The sequence below is a fragment of the Gekko japonicus genome, unplaced genomic scaffold, assembly GCF_001447785.1.
Source record: "Gekko japonicus isolate JY-2015 unplaced genomic scaffold, Gekko_japonicus_V1.1 scaffold6, whole genome shotgun sequence".
NCBI lineage: Eukaryota > Metazoa > Chordata > Lepidosauria > Squamata > Gekkonidae > Gekko > Gekko japonicus.
In genome coordinates this window covers 1,747,958-1,772,297 of record NW_015166417.1, presented here as the reverse complement: position 1 = coordinate 1,772,297, position 24,340 = coordinate 1,747,958, and the positions used below count along the sequence as shown (strand labels likewise).

Sequence of the window (24,340 nt, the reverse complement as noted above, 5' to 3'; positions counted from 1 at the left end):
AAAACTGTGAGCTAGCTTACACTAACTCAGATTAGAGGGAACACTGCTTACAGATAAAACGCAAAGCCAATCTCACAGAATCTGTCATGCAGGGTACAGGGATGGAGGGATTTATGCCAGACCAAATCTAGTGTGAGTGGAGCAGCACTCATGGAATGAACTTTATGACTTCTCAGTGCAGCCTGCTGTGCCCTCCAAGACTGACTACAGGTTTGTGGGTCCTTGGGAATAGTGTTAAGTGATTAAATATGAGAAGGAAAGCCAAAAACCTTTGCTGCTTTAGGATCCACTCATGATCACTTATGTCAACAAATGAATGAACCCTAATGGGGGTTCATTACATTAAGAAATATATTTTGTAGCTGTGTATTTCAAAAAGGAAAAAAACCCAATCAACTCAAATAAGGCCCTAGCACTTATGATGATGACGCCGATGATGAAACAAAGGACTGTGTGTAGGGGGCAGAAACCTGAGATGATAAATGAATGTTTGAAAAAAAATACAAGAAATGTTTGCAACTTGTTAGAGAACAAACAACAACAATGTGGAAGATTCATATGCTAGAGGGCCAGTGGTGTGTAATGTCAGGGCACTGGACACACATTGACAGAACAGAACAAAGCGAGCACTGTAAAATGACAAAGAAAAATGCTTTATCAATCATTTATTATGGTCATAGACCAGCAGAGTAAAAAATACACGAACAGAGTGCTACAAGAACACACACACATATACAGTCTTCCATTAAAATATATATTAAAAGCCAATAATATATATCAGCGAATCAACACTGAGCCTCTGTAGACGCTGGCATCTGCACAGAATCTGGCAACTTATCCAAGGTTTCAGATTCAAGGCCTGCCAAGAAGAAAGGGGGTATACCATTTCTCTGATCTGCCTGGGATTTTTTGGAGGATAGGTCTAATAAGTATGTATCTAAGGTCACTATAGAAGGGACCAAACAGCAGCACATGTCCAACTGTTTTAATTTACCCATACTACAAGGGCATAAACACTCCTGAAGTGGCACACCACACTATCTCCTTTCTAATAAAAGTGGATGGAAGAATAGTGAGACAGGCCAGAGTGAAAGCTATCTTGTGTTTGGGATGGGAATCAATAAATTAGCTAGAAAGTTTGACAACACTGATTTCTTGTTCCTGAAATTTGCAGCAGAACTTAAATGGTGTTGAAGGTCAGTGTCCCAAATCCTTTGCTTAATTTCAGACCTAGACTATTAAACTACTAGGAGAATATCCAATAGACTGTAATTTCTCTGAATTTCTCCCTTTTCCATTTTGACGGAAAAGTGTCTGTTTATGTTAAAGGTGCAAGACCTACAGGACAGAAAACAACCTCCCGCTAGTAATTGATCCTGTATATCCAGGCATGAGCTTCCAGAGAAATTAAACCCACTTCTAAACACCAAACTGCATTAGGAACACAGCGGGGGACCACAAACATGGCTCTCAGGAATTTGGCATGAAAAGAAAAATGCAGAACAGAAGTATATTCTCCAAGCACTAGTAAAATGTGAAAAGTTATTGTGTGATAGAAGTTACTAAAAAGCATGATGAAGCATCACCTCAAATTTGAATGACAAACAGATGTAGTAGAAGAATGAACAATAGCCTTAAAATTATGAGGTTTTAAAAGAACCACCAAACATATAAATATATCTGCTGCATTAATATTTTAAAACTTGGTTTGGAAAAATGTTAATGCTAACATAAGCTGTATTTGATTAATTAAAACTATTTCTATGCCACCTTTCCACCCATATAGGGTCCCCAAGGCAGCAAACATTAAAACATTGAAGGCATTAAAACAGTGTATACATAAAATATTTAAACAATTCAATAATAAAATATATCAACACACAGGCACGCATAAAAACAAATCCAAGGAGAAGCACCAACAGCAGTTACTGGGGATATGCCAACCAAAACAAAAGTATTCAGCTACTGGTGGAAGACCACAATGATAGAGGGAGACAGATGAAAATCCCAAATTTTGGCACCACTTTCAAAAAGTCCCTATCTTATGTTTCCAGCCATATAAATGTATATGGGAGGAGGTTGTTCTTCAGGTATGCTGGCCCCAAGCCATACAGGGTTTCAAGAGTCAATACCAGCACCTTGAATTGATCCCAGAAGAAAACTGGGAGCCAGTATAGATTGAACAAGACTGGAGTGGTATGGTCGCTATGACCTAGTCACCATTCTGGCCCCAGCATTCTGTACCAACTGTAGTTCCCAGACAGTCTTTAAAGGCAGCCCCATGCAGAGTGCATTCCAGTAATCTAGATTTTATTTTGTATGTATTTGTTTTATCTATCATCATTATTCCATCTTCACCTGGCCCTGGATGAGGGAACATCAATGCTTCCCTGGAGCAGACGATGCTGAACAGTAGAAATATGCCATCTCTGAAATCTCATGTTGAACACCTAGAGCACTTTAATCAGTAACTCGTTATGAATGTTTTGTACTGTTGGATTTTAAATGGTTTTAATTATGTTTTATATTGGCGTTTGCCCCTATGTAAGCCGCCCTGAGCCCGCATTGCGGGGAGGGCGGGGTATAAATTGGATTAAATAAATAAATAAATAAATTTATAGTCTGCCTTTCTCACAGGGAATCAAGGTGGATTAAACATAATAAGTCAATAAAATCTACAAAATGGGACATTTAATAACCAATGCATTAGGATTTTAAAACCTCCAAAAAAGAAATGAAGCATAGCGTGAAGAAGAAGGAGAAGTAGGAGATTGGATTTATATCCCGTGGTTTACAAACTCTTTTCCCTTCCCCTCCCCACAACAGACACCCTATGAGGTAGGTGGGGCTGAGAGAACTCTTTCAAGGACAGCTCTGTCAGAGCTATGGCTTGCCCAAGCAGCTGCAAGTGGAGGAGTGGGGAATCAAACCCGGTTCTCCCAGATTAGAGTCCGCACACTTAACCACTACATCAAACTGGCTATCAACTAACAATGCACGTTAAGTGGTACAAAAATTACAGGATAAGAACCTACTCACAATAAGCTATGCACAGCAGTATAGATCACAGTCTCTAATCACTGACAACACTATTGCAATTCCAAGTAAGTTTGTGAACCATTTTGTACAGTGTAGCCTTACTGCCTGCACAGAAAATCTCCCTTGAATAATTCAGTTTTGCATAGTTTGTGGAAAGCCTTCCTGATCTCCTTGGGCAGGCCACTCAGTAAGATGGGAACCACAATGGAGAAAGCATGTGTATGGGCAGTTGCTGATTTTGCCCATTTGCAGGTTGCCACCTGTATAAGCCCCTGCTGACATGAGCAAAGTTATCATGGTGGAACAAAAAACTCGCCAAAAGTATCACAGCTAATTGTTCCTAGAGGCTCAGATTTAGGCATCAGCAGATGCTGAGTTAACTTGAATAATTGGGATGAACGTGAACTAGCTGATGTTATAATAGTAGAGGAGAAACCTTTCTTTGCCAACGTTACTGCGCCTTCATTGGTCTTACAATGAGCTCTATAGCATGATCTGTCAGATTCGGTATGATTTTTCTGCCAGCACTATACTAGATGTCTCCCAACCCTTTTACCAGGGTTACCAGGGCAGGCACTACAGTGGCAAGATCTTTCCATTCAGGAATGGCCACATATGGCTCACCAGCCAAAACTGGTGGAAGGCACCCCTGTCCATCTATTTATCCAATAGGAGGCCCGGGTCTAGCGGCACCCCCAAGCTAAGAACCTGTTCCATTTAGAGCAGGAGATATCCCAAGTTCCTGGCTCAAACCTCCCCCACAACAGTAAAACTTCCATTTTGTCAGGATTAAATTTGTTTCCTAGCTTTCATCCACCCAAAAATGTTGTAGTTTTAAAAACGGATAAGGTAAATGTTACAAAAAACGTAAAACAAAATATACATATAAATTCTTATATAAGTACACTTGTTACTTCTATTCTCAAAGGATTCCAACCTGAATGCAGAAAACCCCCCATGATTTATAGTTATTGCATAAAAAAAACCTAGCATCTTCTCTTACTAGCAAACCTTTTAACAGACTTTCAAGTTCACTATATGCTGTTTGAAGGGCTTATGAATTAGTATTATGGCTTTCATTTTGACCTCTTTATGAATAAGCAAAATGGGAAATCTGTACACAGGTACTGTATGCCTCATGTAAATTATTATGTTACGAGGGTGAGTCAAATGAAATTAAGAAACACCGTGCCATTGTCTGTAAGTTGGCAGTATTTTTACCAATGACATAAGGAATGCCCTACAGGTGGCAGCAGAGTGCAGACAAGCAACACGCCATCACAGTAGCAGTGCGTAAAGACGGCCACCCAACTTGAGACATGCACCAAAGAGGAGCAGCGTTCTGTCATCCGCTTTCTGAGTAGTGAGGGAGTGAAATCTATTGTAATTCATCAACGAATGAAGCTGCAATATGGTGATGCATGTCTGTCACTGCAGAAAGTGTACAAGCAGAGTAGGAAGTTTACTCCCTTCACTAAACAAATAAATGGATGACCTCTTTGGTGCATGTCTCAAGTTGGGTGGCCGTCTTTACGCACTGCTACTGTGATGGCGTGTTGCTTGTCTGCACTCTGCTGCTACCTGTAGGACATTCCTTATGTCATTGATAAAAATACTGCCAACTTACAGACAATGGCACAGTGTTTCTGGATTTTATTGCCATTTTAAGGTTTTCATTTGACTCACCCTCGTATAACAAGCAGGGAACCCATGAGGACTTGTTGTGAAGGGCATCTCGTTTCCCTTTTCCTGAAAGCTGCCAAAACCTTTCTCCTTTTCCTGCTTCCTTCTGACCACCATCCAAACCATCTTTATTTGCCTCCCAGGCTTCACCTTTCCCTCTCTTCCACTCCTAGCAGCCCTTCTCTGGGAAAACTCTGCATTGCTCTGGATGCTGGGCGCAGGGGTGGAAACCAGTCAGAGGGTCAAGAATACTGATTCTACTGACCAAAATTCCAAAAAAAACCCTGATCAAATACTGACAAAAACCTAACAAATTACTGAACAATTTAATGTCAGCCTATTGATAAGCTAGTGTTTTTAAAATAAAACTAGGACTTCATTAAAAATGATCATTATCTGGCCTCCACCATCCCCATAGCCAGCCCCATAGTCAGTTGTGATCCAGATAAAAGGATCTCACACCTTTTTATTGAATTTTTTAAAATGAAGAAAGGACAGTGTTTTCATTATTGTACAAAATTAAGGCAAAAAAAGATTCCCTTTTGAAAATGATCACGTACTGTAGATAATAAAACAGCAAAACATATTAAAAACCTCACATAAAGTAATCATTATAACAACAAAACATAATTACTGTAAGGTAAGACTTGTCTTTTCTTTTAATCTTTGGTTCTTTGATGGAAAAGGGAGTTAACGAACTCTTTAGTTTCTCAACAGTTTTCTGCACTGCATCCGCAAGCATTTTTTCTTGCCCTCTTCTTCCATTGCTTTCTCCACTCCTTCTAGCATGAGCTGTGCTGTGTTGAATCCCTTTTCTCAGCAGCCTCCTTTACACATTTGGTTGCATCATTTGGCAACATTCAAGCAATCATCCTCTTCTCGTTCTGTTGTCTCAACCTTTTCAGTTTTGCTTCCCTCTCTTATATACTATCCTTTTCTCTATTTTCTTAAACCTTTCTAACTCCTCAGCCTTTTCCCCTTCTTTCTTTTCTTTTTCTTTTTGCTCCTCTTTAATGACACACTGTTCATCACAATATTGCTTGTAATGAACATGAGCTGGTCTTGCCATCTGTAAAAGCTCCTGTGTGATATTAACATGGTATACATTGTTGTCATACACATGATATAAAGTTTCTTTGACGATTAGGTGGGCATTCAACGTTCTTTCTGACACGCTGGCCCTTTCATTGGTTAAAACGTGACTAGTTTTTGCAAACCCACTTTCTATGTCCGTACTACCATGCAATAAAGATAATGCTGCTTTCACCGCCTTGGTAACCAGTGGGTATTTTGGATCTCCAGATGGGTGTGTCTTTTCAAAGAACTGATTCCAGTATGTATCTATGCAACAAGTTGCACTGGCAGTTTCATCTTCAAGTTTCCATTCATCCGCAATCATGTCCAGTGGAATATCCATCAGGAGTGCTGCTGCTACTTTCATTATATCCTTGTGGGTTCCTTCCTTAGCCCTCTGTACCGGAGTTAAACATTGAAGATATCTGAGGATGGGCTTGTCCAAAGATGACTGGAGTAAAAGGTGTTTGCAGGCTGCTGTGAAATTTTTTTTGCTCCTGTTAAAAAGAGTAGCTATTCCTTTTCAGAAAGTTATTTCAGTTCATCACATATTCTACTTTCACGGATTACTTCTCTCGCAGGTATGTAGTGCTCATTACTGAAAGTTTCAAGGGACAACGGTGCTGAACTCTTACAAACACGATTCATTATGGTTCTTATGAATTATGTGCAGTACAGAGAAAAAGATGGTACTTGCACACATATTCTCTTTCATGTAAATTATCCTTCAGTACTGATCCTTATGGAACACTGTTTGAAAACATCTGCATTACAACATACTTCAAATAGCAGCTTTACATTATTGTAATTTGTAGCCATATGTACCACATAAGTCACTTTAACTGACACAGCAGTAACACCATCAATGACACCATGTATCTCATATATGCACACTGTAGACAGCAGTGCTCTGTACTGAAATAGACCATGCACTTATGGCCAAATTTTTTCCCTGCACAGAAGTGATAAGCAGTATGCACCTCTTCCACATTGCTAACTGTGGGTGCTAAAGAAGCTATGATCACTTAAACCACATATACATTAAAAGCAAACCTTACAGATTCATCCAAACACTACTTTTGCAAAAATGTATATTAAAAACATTCAAAGTATTTTATTGGATAAACTACTTCTACATGGATAAATCAATAATAACTTGCATTCAACAAAACATACCAATTTGAGTTAGCATAGTTATTAACTTGTGAGTGAAATTTAAGAAATCTGTTGCAATTTAGATGTACACCATACATAGAAACAACTGTACCTGCTGATCTCCAGGGAAATGATTTTTCAGTAGAGCTATAGAGAAGGAAACAAAAACAAGCCTTAAGTCTTCTCAAAAGTTTACTTTTCATTTTATAATCACATAAGGCATGATCAATACTTGCACACAGAAGAATCCCTATAGGGCTCAATAGAGGCCTCTTTTTCCTTTCCATCCTCTCAGACTTACACCTGTACAGTGTTAAGGCAGTCTAGAGAACCAGAAGTCTATATGCATTCCCCTGTACCCCCACTAAGCCTCCCCCCGTTTATGACAGAACATGATTTAGCAGATGAAAAGGTATGATGTATCCGTGGCAGGTACAAAACAGACCTCCCATTTCCAGTAACAATCTATCATACTATCTGTGCATGTGCAGAGGGGTTAGGGAGAAACAGGTTTCTACTGAGAACCGTGTGAAGTCCACTGTACCTATAAAGGTAAAGATAATACCTGTTGTATTAGTGAAAGCCATTCACTCAAAAATTCATCCTGTACAAGCCAGGGAAGCAAAGGAGGCCTTCACTTCCCTGGGATTCCCCATTAACTTCAAGGGATGTATTAACAGCTCCATCATAGCAAAAGGGAATATTTGTAAAGCTCTAGGTGCATACAGACTTATGTGAACACAGACTTATGGAGTCTCAGATATAGCAAAATATTACTTATCCAATTCATTATGGTTTCTGAAAATCAACACAGTGTTAAGTGATAACAGCAAATGTAGGATGCAATCTTGCTAAAAGGCTAAGCACTTCACAGCACAATCCTAAACAGAGTATATCCTTCTAAGCCCACTGACTTCAATGGAATTAGAGGGGTACAACTCTGGTAAGGATTGCACTACTGACATCTTGTCAATTACTCCTATAAAATTAAACTGGATTGCATCCATATTTTGCATTAGCTATGTGGAAACAAACAATCAAACCCTATTCTTCCCTTCCAGCATGCAGAATAAAAAGATTACTTGTCAATAACATATTTCACTGGAGGATTCATTTATGCAAACTTGTTTATTCCTTTACAATATGAGATTTGCTAATAGGGCATTAATTTGCATCATTTCAAAGCCAATTTCTGTCAGATGCCAAAATAGCACAGTCAAATACATAGATAGAGTTTTTCATACTGAAATCTTTAGATGTGTTTACTGGTAAAAATAGAAGGAAAACCACTTGATCCACATCCATTTTACAGACTGCAAGTCTTTGGGGAAAGAAAGGTTTTAGCACTACCATTTACACTATCCTAAATACAAGGCATGGAAATGGACTACTTATTTCAATATATTTAATAGTAACTTCCCACAGAACAGAAGTAATGGAGACAAAAAACACTTCTGCAACTGACTCAGTTTTGAGTAGAAAAAATAGCTGTAGATGGGTACCTCTTGCACTCTGACTCATGGCATTGCTTCAGCATTTCTGTTTACAGCTAACATTTCAATTCCAATCTCATTAAGAAGGTGATTCATTGAATTAGTACCAAGGAAACACATTTTGGATGAAGTACTAGAAACACACTTTTCAGCTTAAACGGTCATTATGACTCCAGGCGTGGATGAATAAAATATCCAAATCTTCATAGGCTTGTCTGTACAGCATCTTGCCATATCAACACCTCACTTGCAAAAAATGCCTCAGGCCCTCCTAAAAATTGAAGTTCCCAGAAGGGGGTGGAAATTGAAAAGAGAAAGCCAAGGGAGAAAGAAAGAGGGAACTGCTTCTGCTCTGTTCACTGCAAAAAACAACAACAAAAAAACAAAACCCCTTTTAACTCTATAGTGTGACCTTAATGCTTAGCAGCTAGTCAGCTTTAACCATAGACAGCTTAGACCCACATCACCCTATGCCTTAGGGTATAACTTAATTATAATTACGTAAAAGAGCAATTTGCATGCGGAGGAAGTATGCTGCCTCATTCCTATAATGCAACCTTTCCCCAATTTCTTAAACACAGTGTAAGAGACTTAAAATACTACATCTGCATAACTGCTGGTGAGATAATGTAACAGAGGCAAAACAGTGGCATGCAGCACCTAATCTAGGGTGAACATGGATGACTCAACCCACCACTTGTAAAATGGGGGAAATCTTCCTCAGTTCTTCAGTGCATGCAAATGTGGTACAATGTGGAAAACCTTGACTGATACTGTGATATTCAATAGTTGCTTTTGCTTTTCCCTTAGAGACTTTTATTTTTCCATGAATACATTTGTTGTACTTGTCCCTCCATGCATTGCTTTGTCATTACTTCCTGTTTAGCTTTTGTATAAAGTAAGTAGATAGTTAACAGAAGTAAATAGTTGGTGCCAGTTAAATACTCTTCTGTATAATTTAAATTACCCCCTTGCACATTCTTTTCAAGTGCATTTTTTAAAAAATATTTCATTTGACTGTTTATGTATAAACTTATGGTCACCACCTCTGAAAAATTGGGGGGGGGGGAAATCAGAGATTCACACTACACAAATCAAAATTAAGTATACACACAGAGAGACACATCATCAACCAATGCATCACACAACACATGAACAAAACTTCAGAGAGATTAATCTCTTAGTAAAGAAAACACACCAACAAACAAAAGCCCTCACAAAATTTGCAAGCATTTAAATTTTTCATGACCACAAACAACCCTTCGTATTGTGAAATCCGATCATGGAGAGGAATTAGGGAAGACAAATGATTCCTTAAAAGAAGGCCCTAGCCACAAAACCTTGGGGGAAATACCTTTCCAATTTAACATTTCCAGCTAGAGAGTACTAACGCAGATGAACATCCAACCATGTGGGGAACAGGGACATGTCTTACATCTGGTAAAAACCCCAAGGTTTATAATACACAAGAATATATATTCCCCAAGCAGCACAACTGCAGGAATTGAGACAAACGTACAATCTGTATTGCAGAAAACGAATCCATTTAAACTGATCATCTGTATTCACGGAAATTTTAATATAGGCAACTACAGTGTAGATGCTGTATACCCTTGGCAATTAATACTGGACAGAGTAACCGGCAGAAAAGAGTGTTTTTTAAAAAAGGTATTCTTACTGTAACCAAAGAGTATTATCTCTCGCTCTACTTTATACTGATTCTTAACTATTAGTTTTAAGCAGATTACTAAAATATAGAAAAGGTTAGACCCCATTTGAATGGCTGCGAAAATCTATCACAGATGCATAACATTTTGCAACTAAAAGAGTGATAGGTCTGCTATTATCTTTTAATAAAAGACATAATGTCTCCATATGATCTATATTTTGGAGCAAAGGAAGAATTAAAAGATTTCTAGAAAAATTATTACATTCAAAGGTTGACATTACCTGCACCACTGGTGCACACTCTATCATAGGCCCTGGTCACACGGAGCATTAGGCACGCTACAGAGACGGAAGATAGGTGGATTTTCTGGGCGCGATCACACCGCCACATCTGAGAAGTGTAGAGCTCCTATGGCGAACCCGAAGCTTCCTGCCGAAGATGTGGGGTAAAAAACTAGTACCTCGGAGGTACTAGTTTCCGGAAACTGCGGGGCAAGGGCGGGCGCCTGATCGCGTTTCTGGTGGAATCCCGTGGCATCCGGCGCCCGCCCATGTCCCGTCACAAAGAAGGTTTTTTTAAAAAAAAGACTCCACAGGATGCGCACAAGCACCCAACAGCGCAAGCGCATACTTGGGTTTAAAAAAAACCAACAACCCCGTTTGCCACGGCAGCACCGCTTCTTTGCTGCACCGTCTGATTGGCACCTCCCCGGGCTCCCCCCCAACCAACGGACGTCGGCGGGACGTGTGATCCCGCAGCCGCGCAGTAGTTTGCTCCGGGGCAAACAGCCACGCCTCCCCCCCGGCGATATCTGGCCCGTGTGACCGGGGCCAGAGTATGGTATCTTAAGATACCGCCCTTGCAAAACTCTAGATGGGCCCCGGTCACATGGCAAAGTTGCCGCGGGAGAGGCACGGGAGTCCCGCAGATTTTCCGGGTGCAATCACACCCCAACATCTGGGAAGCCCAGTGCTCTTGTGGCGAACCCGTGGCTCCCTGCCAAAGGTGCGGAGTTAAAAACTAGTACCTACGAGGTAGTAGTTTCCGGAAACCGCGGGGCAAAGGCGGGCGTCTGACCGCGTTGCCGGTGGACTGTCGTGGCATCTGGCGGCTGCTGATGTTCCGTCACGACCAAGGGGATTTCCCCCCAAGTCTCCGCAGGATGCGGAAAAGCGCCCAATGGCGCATGTGCACAAACAGGAAGCAGCGTTTGCCACAGGAGCAGCGCAGCGCAAGTGCCGGTTTGAACGCGCCATGCTCCTTCTTTGCCACGCTGCGGACTAGCCGTCTGATCTGCACCTGACGCCTACCCACGGGACCTCGAAAGGACTTCTGACCAGGCTGCCGCACGTTATTTTCCTCCGGGGCAATTAACCACGCCTCCCCCCTGCATTTTCCGGCCCGTGTGCCCGGGGCCATGGTAGGGCATTAAGGCGCACCAACATAAAGGCACACCTATAGTGAGGCACAGTCAAATATGAGCCGTAACCGTGGAGTTCTCCAGGTAGGAGAAGCCCAATAAACTGAGTAGAACAAACACATTGTGCTCTACAGATTGTACTGTTATAACACCAACATAAAGGCACACCTATAGTGAGGCACAGTCAAATATGAGCCGTAACCGTGGAGTTCTCCAGGTAGGAGAAGCCCAATAAACTGAGTAGAACAAACACATTGTGCTCTACAGATTGTACTGTTATAATCGTACTTAAATAGCAGGGTTTCTCCTCCACCTTGAAATCCCAGTTTTTTCACTGGAAATCAAATCCCTCATGAACTAGACACAGCATTAGGACAAATGCTGGTATTCAAGTAGAATATTCCTGCTGTCTTGAGGTAGCCTAACCTACCTTACAGGGTGGTGGTGGTAGTTACAACTAGGGGATAATGATGTTGCAAAGCAACTTTGGGTCCCCACTGAGAAGAAAAGCAGGGTATAAATATGTAAGTAAAAATCCCCAAGGAACTGAAATTTATTTTCTGACAACTGAGATGTGAAGTCTAATACCTAGAAAGAGGTACTACTCCTTTTATCCAAAGACTTAAAGCACAGCTTCACATTGCCTTTCTCAGCAACTCAACATACTTCTACTCAAGAACATTCTGCAATTTATCCACAATTCTTATTTCTGGAGTAGCTCCATATTAGATTTAACCAGATTTCTAGCACAGCTGAACAGACGCTAAGGCATGAAGAAAAACAAAAAGGCATAACTAGAAGTTTGAGAAGTGCGGCTTGGCACTTTCATAGTTAAGATTACAAATTCTTGTGGGAAGCAGACTAATTCTTGGCAAAAGCGAACAAGTGCTAGACTAGAGACTATCCAGTTCAAGATTATTCATACCTAAGGGCTGATGGGTTAACTAGTCCAAATAATCTAGATGGGTACGGGTTAGAACTTTAAAGTGACTGCATCCCACAAAATGACAGTCATTGTGGAGCCTAAGGGTCTTCAGTGAGAAATGTACATGGAGGACTCTTGGAGGCAAAAAGACAATATGTGTGTCTATATGCAATGCTACACATTTCCAAGCTTAAACAGGACAGCTGAAATGCTTGGTATTAAATGAGAACAAATATAGTTAGCATTTCCGATAACTGGCAGGACGGAAGAAATCAGTAGTGAATAGCTATGCCTAGTTATAAGCTAGACTCAGGTGGGCAGCTGCATTGGTCTGAAGCAACAGAACAAAGTTTGAGTCCAGTGGCACCTTTAAGAACAACTGAGTCTTATTCTGGGTATAAGCTTTCAAGTGCATGCACACTTAACGACTTCCTCAACCATTACATATGGGGGGGGGGGAGTTGCAGCTGCATCTGTTCCAATCCTACAGACATCTGAGGGCTCTACAACAACCCTTTTTGGAACTAAAATACCTACCCGATGACATCAAGAAACAGATTAACAAAGTCAGAATGTTTCAAGACAGGTCCCAAAGAGACAATAACAGAATACCACTAGTGGCCACATACAGCTCTCAACTCGAACAATTCAGTGCATCATCAGCGAATTACAACCTCTACTGGATAATGACAGTTCTCTTTCACAAGTACTGGGAGAAAAACCTTTTCTTGCCCCCCAATCTTAAACAACTCCTCACCCACAAGAAGAGGAGGAGGAGGAGATTGGATTTATACCCCACCCTTCACTTGGAGTCTCAGAGAGGTTTATAAACTCCTTTCCCTTCCCCTCCCCACAACAGACACTCTGGGAGGTAGGTGGGGCTGAGAGAGCTCTTTCAAGAACTGCTCTTGAAGGAACAGCTCTGAATAAACTTATAACTAACCCAAGGTCACACCAGCAGCTGCTCATTTTCTAACACTGTATATGTCATTAAATGCCAACAATGCTCTTCAGTTCTCTACACTAGGCAATAAGGCGTAACAGCTTCTCAAAAAGAGTCGACTGCTACTGGTTCTTGGATATGCATGTTACCATGGCCCTTATGAGAGGGAAATGAATAAGTTGGACTCTGTTTTATATGCAATATTGAGTATAAATAAATAATTGGACTTCGTTTCAATGTATAATTTTATTAAATGTGTCATTGTCATTGATCACAGTGATTTCCTGTTTTTTGGCATAATATTGTTTAAGGCAGCCGCAGGGCCTTCTATGATGGGGAAACTCTACAAACTCTAAATGATAGCCAAAGCGAACGATAGCCAGCACCCAGGGATCAGATGTCAGGTGTTGCCAATGGAGGTAAAAGGTGGTCAACCTAATCAAGGTTGAGCTCTCAATAGTTGGTTCTCTAGTCAGAAGAGAGCCCGTTGGCCCAGCATTGTGTCCTTGGGGGACTGTTGCTGTGGCTGCTGCCCCGAGACCTAGATCTGCAGTGGGGTCAACGCCTGGCTTGCTGTTGAGGTGATTGGAAAACTCTCTGTTGAGGATACTGCATATGGTGGTATGAATATGAAGACTGGTAGTGGCTATATGGATGGTATTGAGGCTTTGTAAAGGTTCTCTGGCGGGACTGCAACAGAGGTGCAGAACCAATATATATGAATCTTCATCACTACTTAGTCTACCATTTTTATTGGGCTTAACCAATAACTGAAAGAAATACAGGTGAACCAAGTTTGTTAGTTAAGGTGAACTCCAGGAAAAGCTTCACGTTATCTAAATGTGCACAAATCAGATTTCATTTGAAATTGAATTTCAGTGATTCTTGCATTTAGGATACTAGCTTGCATCCAACAAAATAGTCTGAAGACTTAATGACATTGGTTTTCTTAAATGGAATCCATGATTTCCCCATTTCCCTTCCTCACTGCAGACCCCAACTTTGCCTCCTGTGCTGTTCCCAAGAGTTTGCTGACCCTCTAGGGGGCTCAGTGGGTAGCAGTGGTGAGGGGAACTGGTGTAAATCTCCATCCCCATGCCAAGAGAGGGCGTGATTCTGCTGTCCCCCTATATGTACAGTGTACGCATTTCACTGTACATGCAAATACAGTTCAAAGAGAAAACAGGCCTCCTCTCATAAGAAGCATAAGGCAGAAGTTAGGCACACCCTTTCTCTCTGCAGATGCCTGCCTGGACTACTCATTCCCTTCATCTCTAACCAGAGAGCCTGAGGGAAGGACCAGAAGAAACAGGGGCTGCAGAACATTAAACTGGACCATGGTCCAAAGTCTTCAAAAGAGCTTAAAAGTGAGGGTTTCCTTAATGACCACTGAAGGTAGAAGACAGCTCATTCTTTATTTTACAGAATGATCATATGTTTCATGAGAATGTGACCTTAAACCAATTTTGGAGAGGGTATAATAAAAAAAAAAAATCCTTTGGCTACAGATACATTGCAACCTCTATCATAATTACAAAATTTCAACAAAATCGATGAGTATGGTTTATTGTTTTATTTATTTAAATACTTATACACTGCTTTTCTCACCAATGGAGACACAAAGCAGCTTACAACATCGGTCTCTCTTCTTCCACTTTATTCTCACAACAAGCCTGTGAGGTGGGTTAGGCTGAGAGTTAAGAGGCTAGACCAAGGTCATCCAATGAGCTTCCACAGCAGAGTGAAGATTTGAACAGATCTCTGTCTGACATTTTAACCATTACACCATGTTCGTTCTGAATACCCTAAGTACCAAAGCTGGTGATTCTGGAACTGGAATGACTGTGCTATGAAATGTATGAAGCCACCAGTCCTTTTCTAGAACAGTGTTATATTTGCCAGTGTTATATCCAAGCATATTATAGACAACTGCAAGCGCTGGTTGTTATAAATCCATAGATACGTTCATCAGCAGGAAGTTTTGTAATTGTAGTTTCAAAAAAAGATTTAATTTTTTTAAAAAGAAGTTTGTAATCGTCACCATTAAAGCTGTAATTTAAATTACAACTACAACCTTAAAAACTGGGGGGGGGGAAGGAAAGAAAAAAGATATAATTGATAAGATGTTGTCAGTAGCGGAAATGGATAGATTAAGTTTAAGAATACAAGGGGAAAATAAAGAAATATTTGAAAAAAGATGGAATTTTTTTTACGTATGGCTAGATAAGATGTATAAATAAGACTCACAAGAATAAGAAATGTAAATCGATGTTTATTATGTAATATTAAAATAATAAATAAACGGTTTTTAAAAAACAAACTGGGAAATTAAGTCACTGAAAACACCCCAAGTTTTAAACTTTTCTTCCTAAACTCATAAATCAAGTTCTCCTCCCTAGTGGTGGCTCATTTTCTTGTGCCCAGCTTACAATTTTTAAATAAGAATATTTTACATTTTAGAATAATTGTAATATATCTTCTAACTGAAATGTGGCATCTGTACAATAGCTTAATTACATGCATTAAAAACCCCTCTAATTAGCAAAGGCCCTTAATCTCATTTTGTCTTTCAAACACAGCCATTGGTGCTAAACGAATTGCCTAACTCAGCTACAGATCGTTTACAAAGACACCAACATCTGAGGAAGAAACCAAGATATTTCTAGTACAGAAAGGAACGTACACTATACTGAACTGTCAGGTCCTTCAGAGAGTATATTAGGCCTAGTTTCCACGTCACCTATCCCTTCTCTGAACTGTCTATAAAGTATCATCCTCCTCATCTTCCCAGTTTGTTGTCTCCACTATCCTGGTTACAGATGAGAAAAGTGCAAAGGTGGCTGAAGCTGAAAACCTCCAGCAATAGGTCTAGTGAGTTACAGTAACAGGAGCTGCCTTTCAGAGAGAGCACCAATTGGAGGTTCCTGAAACCAGAACACCAGTGTGGGGGCAGTATACATCTTATTGGTCTGATAAAAAACCACATTCCCATCAATGGGACGTGTGTTTGGTTGGAAAGAGGTTTATTTATTTTTATTACTTTTATTAAGGTCACAGAAATGTACTTACATGTACATGAATGGGAAACTATTTGATTTATATATAATCTAGGTCAGTGGTGGCGAACCTATGGCACGGGTGCCAGAGGTGGCACTCAGAGCCCTCTCTGTGGGCACGCGTGCCATCGCCACAGCCAGGCCCAGACCATCATTAAAGTGTCGAATTCTCTGCCAAATAATTTTAAGTAAATGAAAGCATTTGGGATTGCTTTCCTTACTTTGTTTGGATCACATGAGTTGTTTTTTCTAAAGTAAAACCTCAGTATTCAGGTTAAATAGCCATGTTGGCACTTTGCGATAAATAAGTGGGTTTTGGGTCGCAGCTTGGGCACGCGGTCTCTAAAAGGTTCGCCATCACTGATCTAGGTAAATGGACAATTTAAAACTGGTCAGCCCTCTCCTACCCCGTCTATATACTAATAGCCAAGGGTCCCCTCTCTGTGCGGATACTTATTTCTGCAGATTGGGACCACATGGGGGGGAAAAGAGATTATCCTGCACACGTCAGTTACTTCCCAGGTGTGCAGAAAAATCTAAAAACTTTAAAATATAGTTGTTGTTGTTCAGTCGCACAGTCGAGTCCGACACTTCGCGACCCCATGGACCAGATCACGCCAATAGAGGGGGGAGTTAAAAAACAGCCAAAAAGTAAAACAGAGTTCACTGCGGCTGCGTAGAGAACGGACTTACCAGGGCAGAGGGGGAGGAGCCTTCTCTCCCCATCCCTCTCTCTCCTGTTGTTCTGACAGCATTGAGTCCTCCCCATGGCCATGCCCCCTCCACTGAACGTTCAAGCCTCCAACAGACAACGTTGCGATTTAAAGCAAACTGCAGCAGCTCTCAGCTCTCTTCACTGGGCAGCTCCTTCCACTTTGCAAGAAGGAAGCGCACATACACCTCACCCCACCCCCCGGGGAAACTGAAGCAGGCGAGAGAAGTTCCCAGTGCCTCCTCTCTTCCTCTTCCCCCACCTCCTCCCAGCTAATTGTTAGGTTTACTGATAGAAGGGGGGGGACAGAGTGGGCAGGAAGCAAAATCTCCCCCCCCCCGGAGAATGCAAGAGCATGAGTGTGTGCCAAACTTCCTTCTCAGATGCTAGAGCCAGCAAGCTTTTTTTTTAAATCACCCTTTGCAAAGAAGTCTGGAGCAGAAGGATTTTGCCCAGAGGTGGGTCAGCCTGACCAGTTCTTTCCCTGCATTGGAATGCCAATAGAGTGAGAATGGCAGAGGCTTCAAATGTAGCTCCCCCCCCCCAGCGACGCTGCTCTTTGATGCCTCATCCTGACCAAAGTGGTATTTCTAAATCAGCTGTAATGTTGAGTTACAGTAGTTTAGTCATGGGAATGCTATTAAAACTGCAGAGCGTTGATAACAATGATTACTTTTAAACTGTGGGGTTTCTCTGGACTGCAGTCACCAGTGTTCCCTCTAAGCTGAGTTAGTGTGAGCTAGCTACAGCTTTTTAGCCTCCAGCTCACAGATTTTTGTCCTAGCTCAGGGACTCACAACACATTATGCAACATTTTGTTGTGGGTCCCCTCTTGTTCCTTCTATACTCCTTCAAAAACCTTCTGCCATCCCTCTAAGCAGCCTGCAAACTGAGGCAAATCTACCTCAAGAGGAACGGAGTGTTACCAGAGGAGAGTCCCAAATAATAAATAAAGGTTTAATCAACTTTCCCACTAGGTCTTTCATTAACTAGAATTTGTCCCGAAAGAATGTCACCCTTCTCTACCTTGTCCCCATTTGATGTAGAACAGTAGGGAAGTGCATCATTGCCATTTTTAAAATTTTGTAGTGTGCGAGAATGATCAAACAGTTCTTGAAAATAAAATCTAAGTATCTGATCTGAAGCCATTAACACCCACTTACCAGCTGGGGTTTGTTAAGTGAACCAAGCATGCCTTTCAATTGTTATAACAACTATAAATTTATGCACCAATACACATCATAAATGTTGTCCTTAATTATGTCTTCTTAAAATTAATTCCAGAATGGTTGCTGTCTTAGTTCTGAACAGCAAAAGAAAGAAGTGAGGAATGGCTGGGGCATTTTGAAGCCTGTAGGGTAGTGATTTTTAGTTTTTAAGAACCACTTTTAACCTAAATCATGAGAACCTCAAAATTCCTCTTATCACATATATGTATTTCTAAAAACTTCTTCAATGGCTTCTCCCATATTTCTACAAAATCTGAACAAGCAATGAAAGGAATGGTGGCAATGGTATGACCAGCTTTAGATCAGGTCATAACCACTTACTTTTTCTCCCGATTCGCCAGCTCAAGTCCAATGACGTAGATTAAGCTTGCCTAGGCACTTTCAGATGCCTATTCCTGAAATTAAACACGTGTATTTTATAGTCTAACAGCTGCCCCATTCTTCTGCTGTACCATAAAAAACATACATATGGGGAAAATAACATTTTACCAGAATGTAATAATGTAACAGCCACTCAATGAAGAGTGCATAAAACAAATCAGATGCGTATGCTAAAATATGTTTAGTTAGATTATAGAAGCAATGGCAGGCTTGAAGGCTGGGACGGGAGTGGTGGTGGAATAAGACTATGTCGTAAAGAAGGTCTGTTAACTTGCAGAAAGTGAACAAGGTTCCATAGACAAACATATCACGTTCAGTACTGTTAATAATCAATGATTTTCAAAATTACTTTAACAGGAACTCTTCAGAAGGCTGTGTAGATTACTTTTCAAAACTGCATCAGTTTCACTTGCAGTGTTCACTAGTTTAGCTAAAGGTAAGTGTGGAGCCAGGAGCTGCAGTGGCTCAAGTGGTTAAGACACTGAACTGCAGGCTGTGGAAGGTCGGTAGTTCAGCAGTTTGAGACCAGAGTGTGCCGCATGACGGAGTGAGCTCCCGTCTCTAGTTCCAGCTCCTGCCAACCTAGCAGTTGGAAAGCAAGAAACTGCAAGTAGATAAATAGGCACCACTTCAGTGGGAAGGTAACAGCGTTCCGTGCGCCTTGGTGTTTAGTCATGCTGGCCACATTACTACGGAAACATCTTTGGACAGCGCTGGCTCTTCGGCTTTGAAATGGAGATGAGCACCGCAACCCTAGAGTCGGTTTCGACTGGCTTTCGAGCAAGGGAACCTTTACCTTTACCTTTTTTTAAAGTGTGGGGGCAGAATCAAGATTTTATTATTTCTGCACATGGAAACCATAACTGATATCACCGTACCTGATACTGAAATAAATGGCCTCTATACCAATACCAATCACAAAAGCAGCAAACCCAGGCTATTTACAGACAAGGCAGGAGAAACCACCTAGAGGAAGAAATCACCACCCTGAAAGACCTCCACTTGATGTAGATTAAGCATGCCCAAAGGGCACAGAACACTGAAAGCAGCTAATAGGTTTGGGGGGGGGCAGGGGGGAATGGAGGACAATGGGGAAAATTAACCCTGAGAGTTTGTAGAATACTGGCAGGTGGGATTAGGAGGGGAGGTTCTAAATAGTTTAATCCCCCAACACATGACTTCTTGTGGGCCCCTAGGTTTTATTTTACAAAGGCATGGCCAGCTCAACACATAAAAGACACAGAACAGGGAAAAAATGTCATGCAGGTTTTTGAAAACCTTTATTTCCTATTGTTAGGGATTTCCTTAAAGATCAAATTATGATCTTGGTCAAAAAGTCTGAACACGGTGACAAGGCAAAATACAACAGGAATGTATGGCAGTTTTATATCCAAAGTATTTTTATGGGAGAAAATATTGTATTTGGGACTATCATTCATAATCTGCTAAAATATAATAAAGTTTATATGAAAATATTTAAATGCAATGCATTTTCTGAAAGTTATTTTACAAAACATAAACATAAAAATACACAAGACTTCATGACAATGTATTAATTCCATCTTTTATGGTTTCTGTTTCCAGTTTTGGCATTTATTATCACATCTAAATAGAAAATGTTCCAGGAGCCATTTAGATGAGGAGTTACTGAGGCTTGAGTTCTGTGGGATATATTTGTAGAAGCTTTGTGTTAAAAAAAATAATAAACTATTGAATAAGATGTTGGTTGCCACTATCATCGTATTGCCCCTGCAGATTGTTTGATTTATGGTATTTCTTAGTCCTCTTTCTCCTCAGTGGGGATCCAAAGAGGCTTACAGAAATACCAGTAAAATGCAAACAAACAGAAAATATCGAAAGGTATGCTAAATGTCCTGGGCTTGCCTGGAATCCACTGGCCCATCAAGGCCACAGGCTATGACAAGGGGCTCATGCCTCTGGCCATGCCCAGGCTTTAAGTACCACTAACAAGAAGGAAACAAAAGCTCAACCTTAATTCTAAAATAGCTAGAAACCATCAAAAGAGGAGGAGATTGGATTTATACCCCGCCCCTCACTACCCAAACTTGTCTGAGCAGCTTACAATATCCTCTCCCTTCCCCTCCCCACAACAGATACCTTGTGAGGTAGGTGGGGTGAGAGAGCTCTTTCAAGAACTGCTCGAGAGAACAGCTCTGAATGAGCTTGTAACTGACCCAGAGTCACACCAGCAGCTGCATGTGGAGGAGTGGGGAATCAAACTTAGTTCTCCCAGATTAGAGTTCGCACTCCTAACCACTACACCAAATTGGCTCTCTGTCCCTCTCTTGCTGTAAACAACTGGACAGTAACTATAGCTAAAGGGCTAGTTCAATGTATTTTGGCACCTCACAGAAGATACACCCATCCCTTCCTGGAATACCAGTGGGACTGGGAACAAATGAGCTGAATCTATGCAGTGCACTGGCACTTTCCTCACTGTGCTACCTCAAACAGTTGGTTGAGCAGCTTAGCTGGAAAAAGAGCCCTGCCATCTTCACGGAGAACAAATGTGTGCGCATAAGGCAACCCAAACATAGGTCAGGATGGCTCTTCATTAGCTCCTGTTTAATTCCTACCACAATGGAGATCCAATCTCAACAGGCGCAAGAGGCCTGTTTAGGCTGTACACATGGAACCTGCCACAAGCTTCTGAGGAACGGAGGTTGGGGGGGGGGGAGAGAGGAATAAGGAACAGCCTGTGAAGAAAATGGTTCTAACACAGCTTGTGAAATTATTTACATAAATGGATCCAACAAAACTAGCAGGGTCTCTGTAGGTTAACTGGCTCTTTTCTTCCTAGCAAGTCAGTTAAGTGAGTTTGTTTACACAAAATCTTAAAAGGCTAGTTTAGTAACTGAGACAACGAAACACCACCAAACAAGGGCAAGTCCTTGTAATACTCTGTTCAATATTGCACCGGATGCTTACTTAACTATTAGAACATTCCCAACACAGGTAATAGTACAGAGTAATTTAAATAATCACAAAAGAAGGCTTGCTGCAGCCTTCCCTAACACATTAGAATTAACAGAACAAAGTTTGAGTCCAGTGGCACCTTTAAGACCAACGAAGGTTTATTCAGTGTGTGAGCTTTCGTGTGCATGCACACTTCCTCAGCTATAAAACATGCATGCAAATGAAAGTATATACCCAGAATTAAACTTTAATGGTCTTAAAGGTGCCACTGGACTCAAACTTTGTTCTAATGAAAAAATTCAGTTATGGTGACTTTTCAAGCATTCAGTTTGAGTGTACTTCATTAGAGTCCCATGCATGAATAAAAACATTGTTTTATTGATATTTTGGAACAAGAAACGATCCATTACAGCCAACAAAGCAAATAAACCACCCTACTAGTTTTGAAAGCTATTCAAGTTTCAAACCAGAGTATTCATACGGCCACAGCATTAGGTTGTTGCCTCAGCATGAATGCCTCAGTTTAATAGCACAACTGGGTGAATTACCTAAAGCATAACTGCTCTACAGGAGATTTAGATATACATTTTTAATTCCAGCTGGTGGGGACCATTACCATTTGGATTTTTACATCCCAGAGGAAATTGACTTGTGGCATAAAATGTTTGTGAACAGAATGGCAATGAGAAGAAGTAATTAAAAATGGCTGCTACAAGAGCTCTGCTTCAGTGAACTGCTCCAAATAAACTGCACTTTCGGAGATGTACTTCTCCAGTATTCATGGGCTGGAATTGGTCTACTATTTACTGTATTCTTCTATACCTTCTATTTTAAAAGAAACTTGTAATAAAAATGCTTCAAAGGGTTTATGAAATGTTTTCTTATTGGTTAGTATCCAAATTAGATACTCTGCCTGCACAAGGATTCCCAACCACAGGGCACAATTGTCCTGTGCGCATGCCCTGCTACAGTAGCCTGAAATGCCCCCTGAAATCCTTGGGGTAGAAGGACACCAAGAGATAGGAACGGCATTTTGGGCTGTTGTGGGATGAGGGAGTGTATAGAAATTTTGCTTTCTGCTTTCTATAATCCGTGCCTTCTCCTGTGATTACATTCTGATAACATGCTGTGCCTTGTTTCCTCTTGCTAGCCACATGGTAAGGCCAAATGGCCTAAATAGCCATGCCATAAACCCACATTCTTTCTCACTTCTATGCCAAACGCCAGACCTCATGGCTACACTTTCTGGCCCCACATGCGACAAGTCACGTAGTAAATGAAGTAGCTAGAAGCTGGGTCACCTGACTGCAGGAGGAGTCTCCAAACTTCTAGCCATTCCTGTGTTGCAGCTATGGCAACCAACAATTGGACACACCTATGTCCACTCGTGATTGGCCGAATGGCCATGGCTGATCATGACTGGAATTGGACTCTGTTCTGGCTCTCCATGCTTGTTTTATTGCACTTGGAAATGCTGTCCTTTGAAGAGACAAAGGACTGCTTTGTGACTTTAGGCACATGGAGTGCAAAGATGGGATTTCCCTTCAAAATCCCTTGGTGCTACTTGGATTATCACAATGGACAATCTTGAACTCTTGGATGCTATCCTGACTTGGTAAATATGTATCTTTTACTGTGTAGTTAAGGCAAATTGCCTTAGGCTTGTTATTTTGGTAAACTCTGGTAGTCTGTGCTAAGCTCTGTACTAAATAAAGATTCCTCTGATTGTTAAAATTGTCTTTGATGTTGTACCTGAATTCCAAGGCTAAATTTTGTGGCCTAAACGCTCACCATATACGCTACTATTGGAGAGTAAAAAGTGTGCATCTCTGGGAATGATTTGCTAATGTGTTAAGTTCTAGATACCAACTGAGAGTTTGAACCTCTAATCTCAGGTTGGGGGGAACTAATGTAGAGGTTCTGGTGGCATATGGTTCTTAAAACTAGAGAGGGTATAGACTACCTCTTGGGTTGTTTTTTAATGTACTGTAAAAGTACAAGATTCCCACCCATCCCTGGACTGGCCTGGGTGGGGAAATCCTGTACAGGGAGGCAAGAAAACTGCACTCTATGTGTGGAAATTCTTGCGCCCATGGAAATATTAGTCCAGATCCAGCCCATCATTTGTAACCAAAACATTTAAAAATGTTTAGAGTGATGTTTAGAGTCTTCCTGATGTTAATCAAGATGTTTCATGACATCAGTGTATCCACATTATGAACAGAACCTGAAGAGGCACCTGTGCTTCCAGTTTGGAAACGAGCTGCCAAACCTTCTTGGTTAGTCACCTGCCCCTTTAAAATCAGTGGACTGAATTCATGGAAGGAATAGGTAGGTCAAATTGCAATCAGATGTATTTTCTATTACAGAGGGCAATATTTTCAACAACACATGGGGGGGGGGAGTAGAAATTGAAAGTATAAAGTAGAATTGCTTTAGTGTCCTAGTCGTTATCAGTAAGGGTGGTAAACATCCAAACCTAATCAGGAAGACTCCAAAGGGCACTCTGATGTACATAGTTAAAAGATGGCAACTACACTAAGACCTACACTTCCTATGATCCTTCAAAACCTCAGCTTGCAGATGACCAACCTCTGATGATGTATGCCACAAGTTACAAATTT

General features: G+C 41.0%; 1 protein-coding gene across 1 annotated transcript in view; it reads right to left on the bottom strand.

Annotated features, from left to right (window-relative positions):
- PKP4 (plakophilin 4) overlaps window positions 1-24,340 on the bottom strand; it is a 171,168-nt gene that overhangs the window by 60,930 nt on the left and 85,898 nt on the right. The window contains 1 exon segment of the mRNA XM_015411565.1: window positions 7,064-7,098. Coding sequence (XP_015267051.1) covers window positions 7,064-7,098 — 35 coding nt within the window.